At 41.4% G+C, this 16,764-nt stretch overlaps 1 protein-coding gene across 2 annotated transcripts; it reads right to left on the reverse strand.

The window, feature by feature from the left end:
* Positions 1–405: 405 nt before the first annotated feature.
* LOC116333846 (mitochondrial carnitine/acylcarnitine carrier protein-like) lies at positions 406–15,760 on the reverse strand. 2 transcript variants are annotated; one of them, XM_039612651.1, is made up of 17 exons: positions 15,575–15,760; positions 15,386–15,499; positions 12,400–12,492; positions 12,173–12,300; positions 11,975–12,065; positions 11,691–11,808; positions 9,493–9,571; positions 3,911–4,170; positions 3,756–3,791; positions 3,543–3,682; positions 3,006–3,112; positions 2,189–2,342; positions 1,987–2,088; positions 1,815–1,889; positions 1,662–1,727; positions 1,396–1,534; positions 406–947 (listed from the first exon to the last, which is right to left on the reverse strand). In XM_039612651.1, the coding sequence occupies exons 2-17, from the start codon at positions 15,488–15,490 to the stop codon at positions 823–825; spliced, it is 1,818 nt and encodes a 605-aa protein (XP_039468585.1). In that variant the 5' UTR covers positions 15,491–15,499; positions 15,575–15,760; the 3' UTR covers positions 406–822. The 2 variants fall into 2 exon arrangements, with proteins under 2 accessions (XP_039468585.1, XP_031612982.1); XM_031757122.2 differs by lacking the exons at positions 406–947; positions 1,396–1,534; positions 1,662–1,727; ... (5 more) ...; positions 3,756–3,791; positions 3,911–4,170 and adding exons at positions 6,465–7,102; positions 8,848–8,972; positions 9,296–9,405 and having other exon boundaries at positions 9,499–9,571; positions 15,575–15,735.
* Between the last annotated feature and the right edge of the window lie 1,004 nt (positions 15,761–16,764).

A 16,764-nucleotide genomic window follows, 5' to 3' on the forward strand; every position in this document is an offset into this window, starting at 1 on the left:
TGAAAATCTATGCCCCGCAGGAGCTGAAATCTAGAGTAAATGCAAATTTGGGGTATATGAAGAATTAAATAATTTAAGGTTAAGTTGATTTATTCTAAGGTTTGTTTTTCTTTTAAATTAGAATTATTTTTTGGCCTGTATCATTCAGAATTATTGTCTGAAGGCCAAGAAAAATTTGAATTATTGTTTAATCAAATAATTTAATTTGGTTTCACACCATCCCCCACTATCTCTCCCTACTTTTCTAATATTCACTGTTCAATTGAGTGAACAGAGGGGGGGATCCCTCAAAATAACAATTGTACAGCAACTTTTTCCACCTGTTAATCTGATTATATGCTGAAAATAACGGAGTTTAAAAAAAAACAAAGTGAAGAAGAAGTTTTCCCATCTTTTTAATGCTATATTGTGGCATAGCAAATACACAGTGTTACTAATAACATCAAGAGTGGTTCAGAAAGCAGTGAATTTACCTTCATGTACTTATTTACATGTATTTCCTTATTGGGATGTGTCCTGTATGGTCATGTCAATCAGACCAACACAGGGATGAACGGCAAGCCAGGCTGCAGTGTGATGGGTTGTTCGTGTGACAGTTGACTGAATCTTGACTTATTTTATCCATCAAATTTTGCTTGGACTAAGTATTGAGATCATCACACATGAAAAATGACGAATCTTAGACTTAAACACATTAAAAAAACAAAAACAAAACATGACTTCAAATTGAGGCGGCCGTATTTACCTCGAGGGGAAGATAAAAGTATCACATGCACTGGTTCTATTTTTGATTTATAAAACACTGGCACCTTTAAATGTGTCCTATTGTTTCAAATCATCACTGGAGCCAAACAGCGCCACCAGCTGATCTTCATACTGGGAGATGTTTCTCTTCATGATGTCAATGCAGGGACCCAGCAAACGCTCAAAAGCCTGGATGTCAATTACTGGAAGGAAAAAAAAACACATTTTAAATCATGTCACAGACATTTTCTTATTTTTGTTTTACATGGTACATATGTGTCAGGCTGATGCATCATTCTTCCAAGTCATATTTGGAAAAAGTACGATTTCACAGAACTCAAACCGTCACACACTGTGAAAACTCACTGTTTCCACAGGCATAGAGTATTAAGTAAATAGCAGCCAGGCGCTGCTAAGCACAGCTTATCAGCGCAAGTGCCTCATACAATCTTGCTCAAGCCCTGTGGCTTGTGTTTTCAGCCACAGGGCTTGAGCACCTTGCAGTCACTCAGTTGACCATGAACTTGTCTGTATACCAAAGTATTGTAAAGTTGCTGTGATGGGACCTTAAGAGAGCTGTGCATAAATAAATGCCTGCTAAACTCAATTAATTGAAGTAACATTACCAGCATCTATGGGCATTTAATGTACCTAAACATTTGGTTTCTCCCACAGCGTAAACTGTTGCTGCACGAGGTTTGTTGGTGACCAGCGCCAGCTCCCCAAAGTACTGCCCTCTAGAGCAGCGAGCCACCTCCACTTCGGCGTTATCCTGCTGGCCCGCCTTTGTCTGCAACAAAGAAACCTGTCAGGCATTACATACATCTGAGACATACAGTAAAACTTAACGCAAATATTAAAAAATTAACAGATAAAACAGGATTAATTAAGAGGCTTGGCAATATTAGTGTGCTTACTTTGCTTTTAATCATTATCTTCACTTCTCCTGTTTCCACAATGTAGAAACAATCTGCTTTATCACCCTGCAAAAAGAAAAAGCAGCAGAAAAGACTGAGTTTAACTAAAGTGTTCTCAATATAAAAACAACCAAAGATAAAGCAGGCCTATACCTGTGTAATTATGCGGTCTCCATCTTTGAATGCTCGAGCTCCCAGAACATCAACAATCTTCATTCTCTCAGAAACCTAAAACAAAACAGGTGAAATAAACTTAGAATAAAAGTTGGCTATGTTCTTATATCCTGTTGTCTTCTTTTTAAATGCGGTCTGTGCGTCAGCAAACCTCAAGAGATTTCAGAAGAGGAACACATTCAATGAAGGCCTCGTACATCCTCCTCTTCTTCGCGTTATTTTTCACAATCAGTCTGTGAAATGTGGCTCGATCCTGAAAGGGAAGCAACAATAGAACAGCCTGTTTCACACACTCTGTCACACACAGCATGATGCAAAGGACGATGAAGGTCATCTTCTTCTGTCAGACTCACCAGGCCCCACAGGGCGCCGTCCTGCGTCGCCACGATTGTGGCGGCTCGAGGCGTGTTGTACATGAGAGCCAGCTCTCCAAAACTGCCCTTGTTGTCATACTTTCCAACACAAATGCTCACACCGTCCTTCTGTACAAAAATATCGTACACACCTCTGGAAGTGATTGGACAGAGAGAGAAAGAGAGGGAGCAGATGTGAATGGGGAGTTCTCTTTACATACTAGTTAATTATGGAGTTCCACAGGGTTCTGCACTAGGACCAATTCTGTTTACATTATGCATATAGTATACATTAGGTACTATCATTAAGAAGGCATAGCATACATGTTGAATAATCAGGCCCTATCTTATCTTAAAGACCTCATAGTACCATATCACACCTTAGAGTGCTTCATTCTCAGACTGTTGACTTAATTGTGGTTCATATGATATTTAAAAGACGAATGGGAGGCAGAGGCTTCAGCTTTTGCACTCCTCTTCTGTGAAACCAGTTCCCAGTTTGGATTCAGGATTAATCTAATTATTACTAATTTGTGGCTCTCTTCCACAGTGTTTCTTATCCTCTCTTCCTCCCCTCACCCCCAACTGGTGGCTGCCTGTCCCTGAGCCTGGTTCTGCCGGAGGTTTCTTCCTGTTAAAATAGAGTTTTGCCAGGTGCTTGCTCACAGGTTGTTGTCTGACAGTTGTGATTTTGTCTGTAATATTGTAAGTTTTACACCTTATAAAATAAAGTGCTTTCTTGTGACTTGGCATTATAACTTAAATTGATTTGAGCAGGTTTAGTTTAAATACTGAAAAGAAGGTAACCCTTTCTCACTTCTCTATGACGTAGAAATTGTCCCCATCATCTCCTTGGTCTATGATGTGATCCTGAGGTTTGACCAACACTTCAAACATGGCGTCTAAAACCTCAGAGAACTGCTCCTGGAGGAAAACCAAGCGAGACAGGTTTCTTTTTATGAAAAAAAATTAAGAATGCATATTTAAAAAGGCATTGGGAGCAGATATACAATATATATAAAAATATTTTTAAAAAGTGGAGCTTAAGCTTAAATTGAAGAATACTTCAGAGAGCATGGTAAAGGGCAGGCACAGCGTAGGACGTGAAGCGAGGTTATAGAGAGCTAAAGCCAAACTTGATTTGAAAGAACTGAAAGCTGCAGTAAACTTTTGCATTATTTTAAAATAAAGTCCCTTTGTCACCTACAGGAAGGCAGTAAAAAGACATTAAAACGTGAGTGCTGTGGTCTGCAGCACTTTCTGGTCTTGCAGGCATTGTTCCTGCAGGTCTCTGTCTGTGATCATCACAAGGGGGACCACGTCTTCTTTTAAAACCTGATTTAAGCTGCTGTACCTGCTCTAATGTCTTGAACAGTAAAATGTCTCTGCACGCGTCCTGAAGCCGGTGACGCTGCTCGTCTGTTTTGGGATTCACAACCCGAGGCTCTGTGTCATCATCCTCATCATCATCTGGGTTGTACGCCTCTGCACAAACTACAGCGAGACAAACAAATGAACAAACTGGAGTCATGTAGCCACATTGACTCACTCTGTTCCACTTACTGACCTGCAGTTCTGCGATTGGTTTTTCCAGAGGGGCGCTCTGCAGAGAGAGAGAGAGGTCAGAGCGTTACACTGAGTGTTTTTAAAGCTCGGGCATAGCACACTTCACTGTAACAGCTCCAGAAGTGATCGTAACAGTGTTAATAGTGTGATACTCACTAACGGGGACCGGTTCCTCCTCTTCCTCCTCCTCCTCCTCTTCCTCATGTTTGTTGGGTTCATCTGTGTCTGATTCAAAAGTGACTTCTTTCTGCACAGGCTCAGTGCTGGGTATCTTGGCTTGCTGGTCATTTCTTTGGCTCTCCAGAATACGTGTGAAATGCTGCACGGCAAACTCGGCCAAGTTGGGAGGCCTGCGACGAAGCACTTCCACCGTGTATCCCTGCAGCAGTTCTTTCAAACCAGCTGGTATCTCTACAGTGCTCATCATTCAGGTCAGGAGCTTTAATGGAGGAAAAAAAAAAAGTCTATAAGAGCTTCTTTTCCATTAACCTCAGTTTACGATGGCAGGAATAACAAAACGCAGCATCAGCATGTGATAAACACACTTTCTGTCTGAAGCATCATTACTGGAGCATAATGACTCCACCTCCTCCTCCTCCTCCTCCTCCTTTCCCAGTCTGCCCTGTATTGATTCTTTTATTTAGTACAGCCTGTCGGAAAGTATTGACCAGGCCTTTTCACATCACATGTAATTAAAGGCTGTCGACTGGATCAAGCCTCAGAGCACGATGATCTGGCAAAGAAACAACACACGCAGAGTGATTTTAACGGTTAATCCTGGAAATCAGGCTGGTGTTCACGTCCAAATGTCTATATTTATATTCATAAATATATAGCACAGTTATGAAGAACGCAGTACTTCGCTGGAAAATAAAATGTAACTATCACAGTACAAAATAACTTCAATGCAAGTGTCCTCACACGCACTGATTAGCCTTTTGTGCTCCTCTGCTCCCCGGGTGATGGGGCTAGGGTGTTTGTGGGGGGGTGGAGGTTGATATCTGATCGTCTGAGGATCTTATGATCTTCTGCTCCTGTCCTCCTTTTACAACACTGACTATTGTATTCTACAAGATACATGATTCCGATCTTCTGATGATCTTATGATCTTCCTCTTCCTGTCCTCCTTTTGTATCACGGCACAAACATATAACCCTGTTATGGTACAAAATGGTTTTGGTAATATGCCTCAAACAAAAGGGAACTTTTTGCATGTATAACTTAAATGGATGAAGGAAGAAGGGAAACTCATATTTAGAGTTACACTGACTTTATTTTTGGAAAAAAACGCCTGAGGTTTTTATTTTTATTCTAACCTCTTAAAGGGACTCTGCAGCTGTTGAAGACAATAAGGCAAATCATTGTTTACATTTTGATCTGGCACTTTGTGCAGCCATTTCTGGCTCAAGGAGTTTCTACTCCAGGAAGAAATACACTTTAAGTTGAGGACCGTGATTGTGGGCGCGCCTGTCGCAAAAAGGTCAAAACTTATTTCAGATGGTGAATCTTACACATAAAGCAGCAGGTACTGCAAAGAAAAACCTTCAATTACTAATTAAGATGATTTATAATACTTTAATATTTTTTTTACTTGTTTACTTTTGTGTCAGTGATTATAAGTCATTTATATTTGTGCTTTGTTTTTGTTCAGCCATGAACTACATGTTCATGGCTGAACATGTAGCTGAAGCAGCACCATGATGTTTGTTAGAGCAAAATTATGAAAAGCAGGGAAACATTTTTTGATCCACTGGAGCCTCCCTGCTTTTGACATTAAGCTTAAACTTTTCTTTGTTAGAAAGTTCACACTTCTGGCTCCATCAGGTGACCCTAAACCCGCCTTTTGTTATTCTGCTGAGGCTGCTCGACCTCTTCTCCCCCCGCCCTCGTGTTTAAATGTTACTGCATGCAACTATTTATTGTATCATTATCTCTTCTAAGTAAACAAAGACAACTTTTAGGTATAAATGAGACAAAAAATGATTCGTATGTATTTATGTATTTTAAAGACATAAAAGTAGCCCCCCCCCCTCCTTTCAGTGAGTGCATACCCTTATTTTTTTTAACCAACCATGTTGCTTTCGTTCCAAAAAAAATATCTATTAGCATATACAAGACCACTCTGACACAGAGTGGCTATAAAGCTACCCAGAACACTTTAAAAGCAGCAAACCTGAGTATAAATAGAAACAAAAAAAGGACGTTTTTCATTTGACTTCTAACAAATCTGTCCGCACACTGGCAAATGTCCGTTTTCATCCATGACTTTTGTTTTTTTTAAATTTGAACTCTAAGGCTATGGTGACCGAAGAAGAGTTACATACGTGTGCACAGCCACACTAACCACAAAAAAAGAAAAGGGGAAAATCAAACCACAATAATTCTAGTCATATTTGTATGTACAAAAATGTCTACTAAGAGTCTAGCAACAATTTGACAATAAGACCCTGGATTATTTTAATCTGAATGCACAAAAGTTGGTTTCCTTTGTCTCTAAAACTCAAAAAACGCAAAATATCTAAACTTTTTGTTTAGGATTATTTGAAATTGATGATATGCTGCCAGCCTGAATGAGGACATGCAGACAGGACGAATGCAGTTGGAGCTTTTCCATCATCTCCAACTACAGTAATCATACACTGAACTGTTAAAAACTGGACAAAAAACAGGAGACATGACAGAAAGAAACCAAACAAAAAAACAGCAGGAATTTTTTTCTGTTTATGGATTCTGATTTATTTATTTATTTTTACAGATGATGCCATTCATGTGCTGTTCGATCACAGCTATTATGCCTACTTCTATAATTTCACATTAGTCAGACAGAAAGTGAAGGTTGTGTTATCGATCACTGAGTGAAGCGTGACCGTACAGGATGCAGACAGTTCAGAGGCGTGTACTGCTGAGAGCCCGGCACACAAAGCACGAGAGAATGCACCTTTTCCCTGATACGTCCACCAGCTCGCAGACAAAAGGTAAGGCACATGTTCACTTCACTCCGTTTTTTTTAAATATAAAAACTCAATTAAAAAAATAAGTAAAACAAAAGGAGTGAGAACATTCGACTGAGTGTGTGTGTGTGTGTGTGTGTTGTGTGTTGGCATGGTTACAGCCAGGCCATCACAACATTTCTGCAATCAACTCTCAGCAGGTCTGAACCATCCTCGTGTTGCACCGTACCAAAATGTTTCAGAAACAATCAAAAAGTTAGAAAATCTTTAAAATCTCTTCAGATTCGTGCGTGCGTTTCCCAGGGATCACAAACGAGGCGACGCCGAGCCTCCGTCACAGGTTTGGTGCCAACCAGTTCAGGAACTTCATTGCGAGCTCAAATCCTAAGAAACAAGCCTGGTAACAAAAAGACGAGAAACAAAAACTGTTTAGTCTACGAAGCGGGGAGGAAGTAAAGCTCACAACAGACACGCAGAAATAATCAGCTGGCTTTTATTTGTGTTGTTTTTATGTGGAACAGTGAGACTCGCTGTGCTTCCCCTGTTGAAATTAACACCAGACGCTTACTGTGTACTTTAAAGTGGTGTCACTTTTTTAGCAGTCATCTGCATGTAAGCCGATACTTGTTGGCAGTGGAAAATGTGAAGGAAGGTGTAAACTTTAACTCTATTTTCATAACTTTTACAACTTTTCCTGCTGATAAGGACCTCCCCAACGGCTATTCATACTACAAGTAATAACTAAACAATTAGAAGACAGAAAAGTTCCTGGTTTTTCATCTTCTAACAGCCCAACAAACATCACAAACAAAATATGAACAATTCGAATCCAGACTTTTTTTCTCTATGTAGGAGATAAAATGTGCCAATTAATCATCTTTAAAGATGCCAGTAGGCAGATAGTTTGCAGATTTGCTGTTTTGGAAATGAATACAGTGAATCTGGGCTTTGTTTATGGTCCAAGAGTTAAACTGTAAACTGGATTTAAAACGATGCAGTAGGCTGATATGTAGAAAAATACTGGCAACCACCTCAGCCTCCCAGTGGACACATCTATGCTATCAGTTTCAAAATCCTTCGTCACCTTGTTCTTGAGTTATCACATTCACAGTGTTTTCAGAAAATTTGACCTCTGACCTTGAGATTGAGGTCACTCAGATACAAACTTGTCAGTTTATCACAGTTATCGCATTCACAAACTTGGATGTCCCCCATCAACCTTTTACAGCTGAGGGGTAAAAAACAAATAAATAAGAATTTAAAAAAACAAAACAAAACAAACAAACAAAACAAACAAAACAAACAAACAAACAAACAAACAAACAAAAACAGCCCTCATCCTTGAACTAAACAACCAGACTGATGGCAACGTGTTTATGAATGTGTATGAGGAGTGAGGGACTTTGGGTATGCAGCAGATGTGCTTGTGTGGAGTTGTCCTGAAAAACAGGTCACGGCTCCACGGGGAGCCCGAACAGGAAAGGGAGTGACGGAGGAGTTCACCACGATTTACTAAGATCAAACGAGCTGCATGAGAAGCACAAACAGTGGCTGCAGTGAAAACTTCTCATTGCTTTGACTGCTTCAGCTTTTGCTTGCTGTCACTTCGCCTCTCCAGAAGGCTGAAAGGCACAAACAAGAGTAGCACGCACAAACTGGCTGTTCTACATTTTTTTATCACTTTATTTCTGTTCCAGTGAAATTTATCTCTTTGCATCGATCATGCCTTCCCTCTGAGGTTCTTTGGCGGCAGAGGCGTGATCTTGTCCTATCAGAGCAGCCAAATATGGCCAAACAGTCGTCCCTACACTGTCCCATCGACAAGAAACCCTCAGATGTTATTGTTGTTTTATACGAGTACTGCAGATATGCTTGAGACAAGATTTACTTTATTTGCATAAAATCTCAATTTCTTAAAAATCAAAGTGACTTTTTCATGGCCCATGATGCTTAGTGGGGTGGTTTACACATTTGTAAGCCTAGTTAGCGAAAGATCCCCGGTTGGATTGTGGAAGGAGACACAAATGCTTTTGGGGAATGGGGGGGAAAAAAAAATCTGCCAAATCAACCTGCTGCCCCTTCAGAAAATTTGAATGTACCTCAGTGTGGAAAAGAGCTGAAGAATAAGTGAAGCAGACTCACCGCGTTTGCAGGGAAAGCTCGAAGCATGACAGCGTTGAAGCCCTTATACAGAGAGGCCACGCCCTCCTCTCTGATCAGCTCCCGCAGGACATCACGGAAACCGTTGGGATACTTCCCTTCAGGAGCTGAGAGAAACACACTTTATTAACTCAGTCACAGACAATTATACAAGGAGAAACTCAGGGAGCAGACAGAGAAACAGGATTCGTCTTCAGTTTTTCTGACTAATGGAAAAATCAGCTTCAAACTTTCCACTGGCTACAAAGCATCCTTTGATTAAGCATGAATTAAAAAGAAAAACAGAAATCACTGAACAGAATTAAACTGAAGATCATTTTAAAATACAAAAGGTGCAAAAATCTTCAACTATAAATCAGCAGAATTGAAAAATCTGCCCTCTAAAATCTGCAACATTAAACCAGGATGGATACCGATCACAAACACCAACCTGTCTGGAAACGAGACTTGAGTACGTCGGGGGGAATAGCAACAGCCCAGTTAAAGATGCCGGCCATCCCTCCTGCAAACAGCACGCTGGGAATACTGAGCTCGTTATGGCTGCGAAGACAAGAGAACAGGTCCAAGCGCTCAGACGGCCTGTTTTATATAAACACACAGCTCCAAATGCTGCAGGGCAGAGCAAATATTAACCTTTTTCCTGCAGGTGTGAGGAGATTCTTCAACCATTCATAAGACATGAAGTACATCCCACTGGCTGGAACATCTGAGTTACGAAACAAACATACACACACAAATACAAAAAAAGACAACACACACACACACACACACACACACACACACACACACACACTGTTTGAACTTCAGAATTTTCCATTTTAACACCCCAAACAACTTAAATATGTGTACTTTACCCAATATATATAATTAAGTGGATTAAAGTCATAATGACTTTCATTTAAAGATCAAGTGTTTGAACTTTTCTGATAGCCTGTAAGAGCTGTTTAACTCAGTTTTGACCCCTCAGATGTGGTTTGACCATCACCAGAACAGATCCCAGGGTTTCTTTGAGGGTAGCCCTAGTCAGCCGTTTAGCCCTCACTGACTTCTCATGCATATCCAGTCATTAAGTTTTGGAAGCAGGCCTGAAACATGAGAAGCACTCAGTTCAGAATAGAGCAGCCGTCCAAGGGGGAAGACTTTACATGAAGATTAACCTACACATCGAAATGATGGTTTCCATCTTTACACATCACAGACATGACGACAATCAGAATGAGTTTCACTGAACTTGAATACAGAAGTAACTTTAAAAAAAAAAAGCAGGTTAAGGTAAAAGAATAAAAGGACAGCACAGCATTATGAACCACTTCTGCAGCACAAGTCAAGAAAATAGTTTCTTGTGTTTGCAGATCATTTTTTAAAGCATCAAAATTGATTCAGTCCATAACATGTTTGTTTTTTTAATTCCACGTCCTCACGTGCGCTGGTTTGTTCTTCCTCATGAAAACATGGTGCCTGTGTCACTCACGGCGAGACTCAGCTGCTGCTGACAGTTTCGTGTGAGTTAGCAGCTAACGTGGTCTCGAGCTGCTCCACAAGTATCTCATGCATAGAGTGTCGGCATTCAAACGCGACCCATCTAAACACTGTCGCAGACCAACACCCAGCAGGACAATGCGCTTCACCACACTATAAACAATGCACAACAGAGAGCCCAAATCCTGCAAACCGCCCAGACCACAACCCCATCAAGGATCCGTGGACCGCGCCCAAACAATCCTGACCCACAGATACCCCACCCCTCAACCCACAGGACCCGAAGCATCAAAGGCCTACGTCTCAGTGGAAGACACCACGGGACACCCCCACCCCATTGATACTTTTATTTAATTTATTGTGTATTGTAATCGTTCTGATACGTTTTTACCTTATTATGCTATAGAATCTTGTTTCTACCGTACAAAGATCTTGTTTTTTTGCCAAGTGAAAAACTTACCAACTCAAACTGAGAAAATAACAGCAGAATTTTGAGATAATATCCAAAAAGTTTGACTTTGGATCTCCAAAATTGTGTTTTTTTGAGTGGCATCCATATGAACTCTTTACCCAAGAAAAGCTTACATAGAGAAACCCTTGAAGCTCTTTTCTAGCGCTTTCCGTCATGTTTCAGGCTTGCTCTTAGAACAAAATGACTGGATTTGCATCAGAAGTGAGTGAGGGTGATCTCTGCCCATGCAGCTATCCTTAAAATATATATATTTAGCTTTTACTTAACTGGATTTGGATGTATATGTGCTACTAATTTATGCATCTTATGATTGTCCTGTTGTCCTTCTTGGCCAGAACGCTCTCCTAAATCTCAAAAGTTTTACTTTTCCTGGTTACATGGCTTCATACCATTCTTCTTATGTTTTCCATTTATGCTTTTTCATCGGCTCTAACAAAGGAATCTCCCAACCTTGGGATAAATAAAGTCAATCTGATCTTACACAGTACTGGGAAGGTGGTTTTAATGTTGTGTGGATGAGTGGATAGATGCACACAGTGTGACAGAACAGCTAAAGCCACTTTGTTCTTGCTGGCAAAGCAAAAACATCCATTTCACTCATTCAATGTCATGTGGTATGAGTTTATCTGATGGTGGTGCTGGTCAATGCAACAATGTGGCAGCAAACACAGCGACATTAACAATGGAGGACTTAAAATAGCTTTAAAAACATCTTGGGAAAGGTTACATGAGCATGTTTGTCAGGCCTCCAAGGGTTTGGTTAGTAAAACTAAATGCAAGCAGAAACTTGGTGAAGACATGACATCAAGTGTTAATGATATTTGATCTACTAACAAAAAAAGAGCAAATAATGGATATTTAAGTAAAGCAGCACCTCTCATGAGGGTCAGAGCGGTGCCTTTGTAGACTCCCCTGATTCCAGCCTCTCTGTACAGCTGTTTGACGCAGTCCATGGGTCCTGCATACTTCAACTCCCCCGTGGAAGCCTGAATCTGCAAACACACGCATAATTTTACACTTACTGAAGATTTGTTCCAAATAATAACTTCTAACCTTTGACAGGAGGAGCTGAAGGAAAAACCAGGTGTGTTTCCACACGTGGAATCAACTACTCAGGTAACAAAGTGAGAGCAATCAGACGCATGTTTAACCTCTGACCTGCAGGAGACATTTGATGCGCTCTCCAGGAGCCATGATGGCTGTGGTGAACACGCCAGACAACATCCCAGCAGCAAACAGCTGTGGATACCTGCAGGAGACAAGAGAACGGGGCGGATATACTCTCAGATATCGACCACAGAGCGTCTGACAGCATCAAGCCAAACTGTCGCCACCTGTAACAAAGCAATCACCTACGTAAGGATATCATCGGGAGTTCTCTGTTGCAGTTTCTTTCCCAGCCCAAACCCAAAGAAACAGACAGCAAACATGGGGGTGACTCCGATTATGGGGGCTGCCATTCCTTTATAGAGTCCTTTAATACCCTGTAAAGGAAGACGAGGAGGAGGAAACATCAGTTTGAGGACTCAAAAACAATATTTTAGTTAATAAATGCCAGAGTTTACATCAGTGTGCATGCTCACCTCTTTGGCTAAAGTTTTTTTAAAGCAGTCTATGGTCCCAGCATACAGGAGGCTCTCTCCAGGTTTGGGTTTTGGTTGAGTTTGTAAACGCACCTGAGAGAGAGGGAGAAAAGGATGTGAAGTGTGCGATTTTACAGCACGAGCACGTCCGAGTCCAGAAACCTGCACAAAGTCCTGATAATAACCCCAGTAAAGATCTTTGGGATGAATATAATCATTGATAAAACTGGATAAACAGGCAAATAACCTGAGGTTTCCATGGAAACATGCTCTTTTCTTTTCTTCTTCACATCATATTCTTCACCTGGCTGCAGTTTGACACTGTGCACTCAGCTGGAACAGCGCCCTCTACTGAAAAAGCCCTGCCTAACTTCAAATCTGATTATTTTAGCTATTTAAAAAGGGCCTGATTAGACTTATCCTTCAACTAAAGCCAGTTAACACTAAACGTCACCAAACCCCGGGTAACTTAGATGTGCTGGTTTACTATCGTGATGGTAACGGGAGCTGAAATATTCAAATTGCCTTGTTTACTTTAAAAGGAGCCGATGAGGAAGCTGAAAGCTCAGTTGGGTTTAGTTTTAGAAAAAAAGCAGCGGCTCTGGTTTAGCAGCAGGTCTGACCAGTTTTTGAATATGCAAATGTAATCTGCATGAGGAGCTCTGCTGGGTATCACAATCTCAGGACTTGGATTTAACACTGGAGACGGTTTCAGTACCGGTCACTCTATCCTGTATGGGGAAGTCGGGTTGACGCCACCCTGAGAGAAAAAAAAAAAAACAAAAACACAACAACTCCAGTGTCTCCTGTTTACAAAACCATTCTTAATAAATTACCATGCCATTTATCAAGTGAAACCCTGCCTTTGACCTGCCTTTCCCATTCGTGACTACAGAACAGGGAACATGGACCTCATAGTTGGAAGAGACTTCAGAAGGTTATCGACATATACGTCAGCTTCTGCGCGGTGACGGTATATATAATGAAAGGTTTTGCTTTTTAGTGATTGTTTATTTTCATTATAGAAACAGGTTATGTGAATAAGTCTAATTTGTATATTTGTGGCTCTCCTCGACTGCTTGTCAAAGTATTCTTGGGCAAGAAGCCCGAGTTACCCCTGAGGACTCCATCAGGGTCTGTGTGGGATTGTTTGGTAAAAACACTTGGGACAGGGTAGCGCTGTGGTGTGAACTCTTGAATAAGAGGGGGTGTGGGTCTTTTCTATGTGGAGCTTGTGTGTTTTTCTCCCCAAAACATGCATGTTTGGTTACTTAGATACTCTAAACTGCCCATAGGTGTGAATGTGTTACCCCTGCGACAGCCTGTCCCATGTATGCCCCCCTTCTCTGCCTGTGACAGCTGGGACCGCCTCCAAGCCAAACATGTGAAGCTACCTGCTGTGACGGCCCCTCGTGAATAAAGGAGCAGCCAAAAATAGCATGTTGGAGTAGAAAGGAACTTCCCTAAGGACCCATTTTACCTGGAAACATGTATTTTATGAAAGAGAGGAGTGTACATCCAAAATATTTACAGCATAACGGAGGACATGCAATGGGTGGAATTTTTCTTCTACATACTTTACATACAGGATGTTTCCACTGAATTTAAATGCAAGTTTGGGGCAGTTTGAGATTTTTCATTCAGATCAGAATCTGAATGTTAGATATGTACGCATTACTTTTTTCGATTTTAACTGATAATCCATTTTGTAATGTAATGCACTCACATTTATATAGCGCTTTTCTAGTCTTTAGACTACAAGTCACAGGTTAACATCACCTTGTTCTGTACACTTTAAACACTTTATCTACTTCCCCTCCACGGCCAGTGCAGAATCACTAATTAACCTAACATGCATGTCTTCAGGAGCTGAGCTCTTGGAGGAAATCCACGCTGGCCGGGCTTCAGACCCAGCACCTTCACCTACTGTGAGGTGACAGCAATACCGCTGCAAGAACCACTTATCCAATTAAAGGGTGCAAGAGTGTTTCTGCAGCTCAGAGATGACCTTTGACCCACTTTCAGGCTGTGAAGTGACTCAGCTCACCTGGAAGGATGGAGGTGGGCTGTCACTGATTTATGGAGACGTTCACGGTTCACACGCGCACAAACGAACGCACATACACCGTAAAGAGATACACACCCCAGCTATCATAGGGGAGGAGGCAGCTACCCTCTCGACATCAGCCCATCATAGGAGCTAAAGCTTAATTTCTGTAGTTATTTTTATTTAATTTAATAACTGTACAGTACTCTCTGTATATAGTAACCATTGTCCTTAATGTAAATATGTAAGAAAAATTGTGTATGTTTCTGTTCTGTGTCCTGTGTACTGTTTGTTTGTATATGTGTCTTTTTGGCTGCTGTTACAACCAAATTTCCCCTTGTGGGACAATTAAAGGATTATTCTATTCTATTCTTAATTTATGACATTTCCAAGCCTTGTTTGGTGTTTTTTGTACTGTCATGAATTTTCCACATTTTCATGCTAGCTTAGACCTGTAAGTCTGAGGTGTAGCACTTGGTTTTTTCCACTTTTGAATAGCTTCAACAGATCATGAAGTAGTGACACTTTTAAGTGTTGTGAGTAACAAAACCCCCAGTATTTAGCCACAGTGTGCAGACAAGGAATCACAACAAGAAGCAAAACACCAGATGCAGATGTGTCACGCCATGCCTTGATGGAGGCTGAAACTGGACAGCACACAGGCTTGATTGATTTATCAGCAGTATTGATCTGATCTTGAGTGTCTGACGCAGTGACAGCTCTCCTGCATGTGTCCAGGTGAGCTGAGTCACTTCACAGCCTGAAAGTGGGTCAAAGGTAATCTCTGAGCTGCAGAAACACTCACACTGAACTCACGGTTGTGTTTCACTAACACCCCCGAGGCCTGCACAAAGTGTCCCATACACCTCACACCCTTGCTGTGAGTCTAATAGATGCGGCACAGTGGCAAATAAACCCACGCAGCTGTTTACTGTTTACTTTGATCGTGTCCAGTGGGTGTCCGGCGAAGACCAGGCAAACCCCTCCAAAGCCTCCAGCGAAGAAGTTCTTCAGCGGGCTGATCGGCTGCGGCTGCTTGGACATGTTTACAGTCTGCAGGAAGGAAAGCGGAATGAATGAAGCGCAGAGGAAACACAGAGGTGCCGGAGCCAGCCGCGAACACCTCACCTGCTCGGTCTTTCCTCGGGGAGAGAAACGGATATCTGCGAGAGCTGAAGCCGCTCCGGTCTGCTGGACCTTTGACCCACTTTACCCGGACCGATCTGACTGCAACACCGCTGCACTCCTGTGCGTTTCTGTTTGCTGTCCGGCGGAAATGTTGAGCATTCTTCTTCTACTGGTTTTTATCAGACTGACTAGTCGATGCAAACAAGTACTCCTGCCCTCTGCCGTCCATTATTCAAGCTCCTGACATCTTTGTAACCCTTTAAAGAAATAATTGTCAGAAAATGGCTTTTAAAAAGTGTTCAGTGAATCTTCTGACAAAATTTGAGTGTAATGTTTGCTATTTATTACTTAAAATGTATTTTAAATGTACAATTTATTTCGGTTTTTCACACTGATGATGTAAAAGTCTCAAAAACTCATGCATCAAATGATACACTTGCCGTGTATTTGAGACGTGTTGGAGTCTCAAATATGATAAATGTGTTTTCTAAGAGCATGTGCACTCACCTGCCACTTCATTAGGTACAAGTGTTCAGATGCTCCTTAATTCAACTATTAGCTAATCAGCTAATCACATGGCTGCAACTCAGTCTATTTATGCCTGTGGGCATGATCAAAATGACCTGCTGAAGTTCAAACAGAGTGTGAGAATGGGGAAGAAACAGAGTGTGGCCTGAAAAAGAGAAAGTGAGTGTGTGAGTGAGTCAGAATATAATGAAAGCATGAAAGGTGTAACAGTGTAGGGGGGTATTTTCTTTGCACATTTTGGATCCCTTTGTGCCAACTGAGCATCGTTTAAACACCACAGCCTGGCTGGGTATTGTTACTGACCATATCCATCCTTCTGTCACCACAGTGTGCCCATCATCCAGTGGCTGCTTCTAGCAGGATCATCATGCCGCAAAGCTAAAATCATCTCAAACTGGTTTTTTGAACAGGAATATTTCACTGAACTCAAATGGCCTCCAGAGTCACCAGATGCATCCAACAGAGCTCCTTGAGGATGTGATGAAACGGGAGATTGTCAACACCGATGTGACAAATCTGCTGCAACTCTGCGATGCCGTCACGTCAGTATGGAGCAACATCTCAGAGCAATGTTTCCAACACCTTAGTCGTGCAATAATGTTTAAAATAAATTGAATACAATAAATTTAAAATAAATAAAAGAAGAAAATGATTCTGAACTC

The sequence above is a fragment of the Oreochromis aureus genome, linkage group 5, assembly GCF_013358895.1.
Source record: "Oreochromis aureus strain Israel breed Guangdong linkage group 5, ZZ_aureus, whole genome shotgun sequence".
Taxonomy (NCBI): Eukaryota; Metazoa; Chordata; class Actinopteri; order Cichliformes; family Cichlidae; genus Oreochromis; species Oreochromis aureus.

Bases quoted from the DNA above. Each gene is read 5' to 3' on its own strand.
- LOC116333846 (XM_039612651.1), bottom strand. From the start codon at position 15,490: ATGTCCAAGCAGCCGCAGCCGATCAGCCCGCTGAAGAACTTCTTCGCT. The intron at 11,809-11,974 runs GTCAGAGGTTAA...GTGTGTTTGCAG, and splicing joins GCATCAAATGTCTCCTGCAG to ATTCAGGCTTCCACGGGGGA. The intron at 9,572-11,690 runs GTGCTGCTTTAC...TTCGTAACTCAG, and splicing joins CGCTCTGACCCTCATGAGAG to ATGTTCCAGCCAGTGGGATG.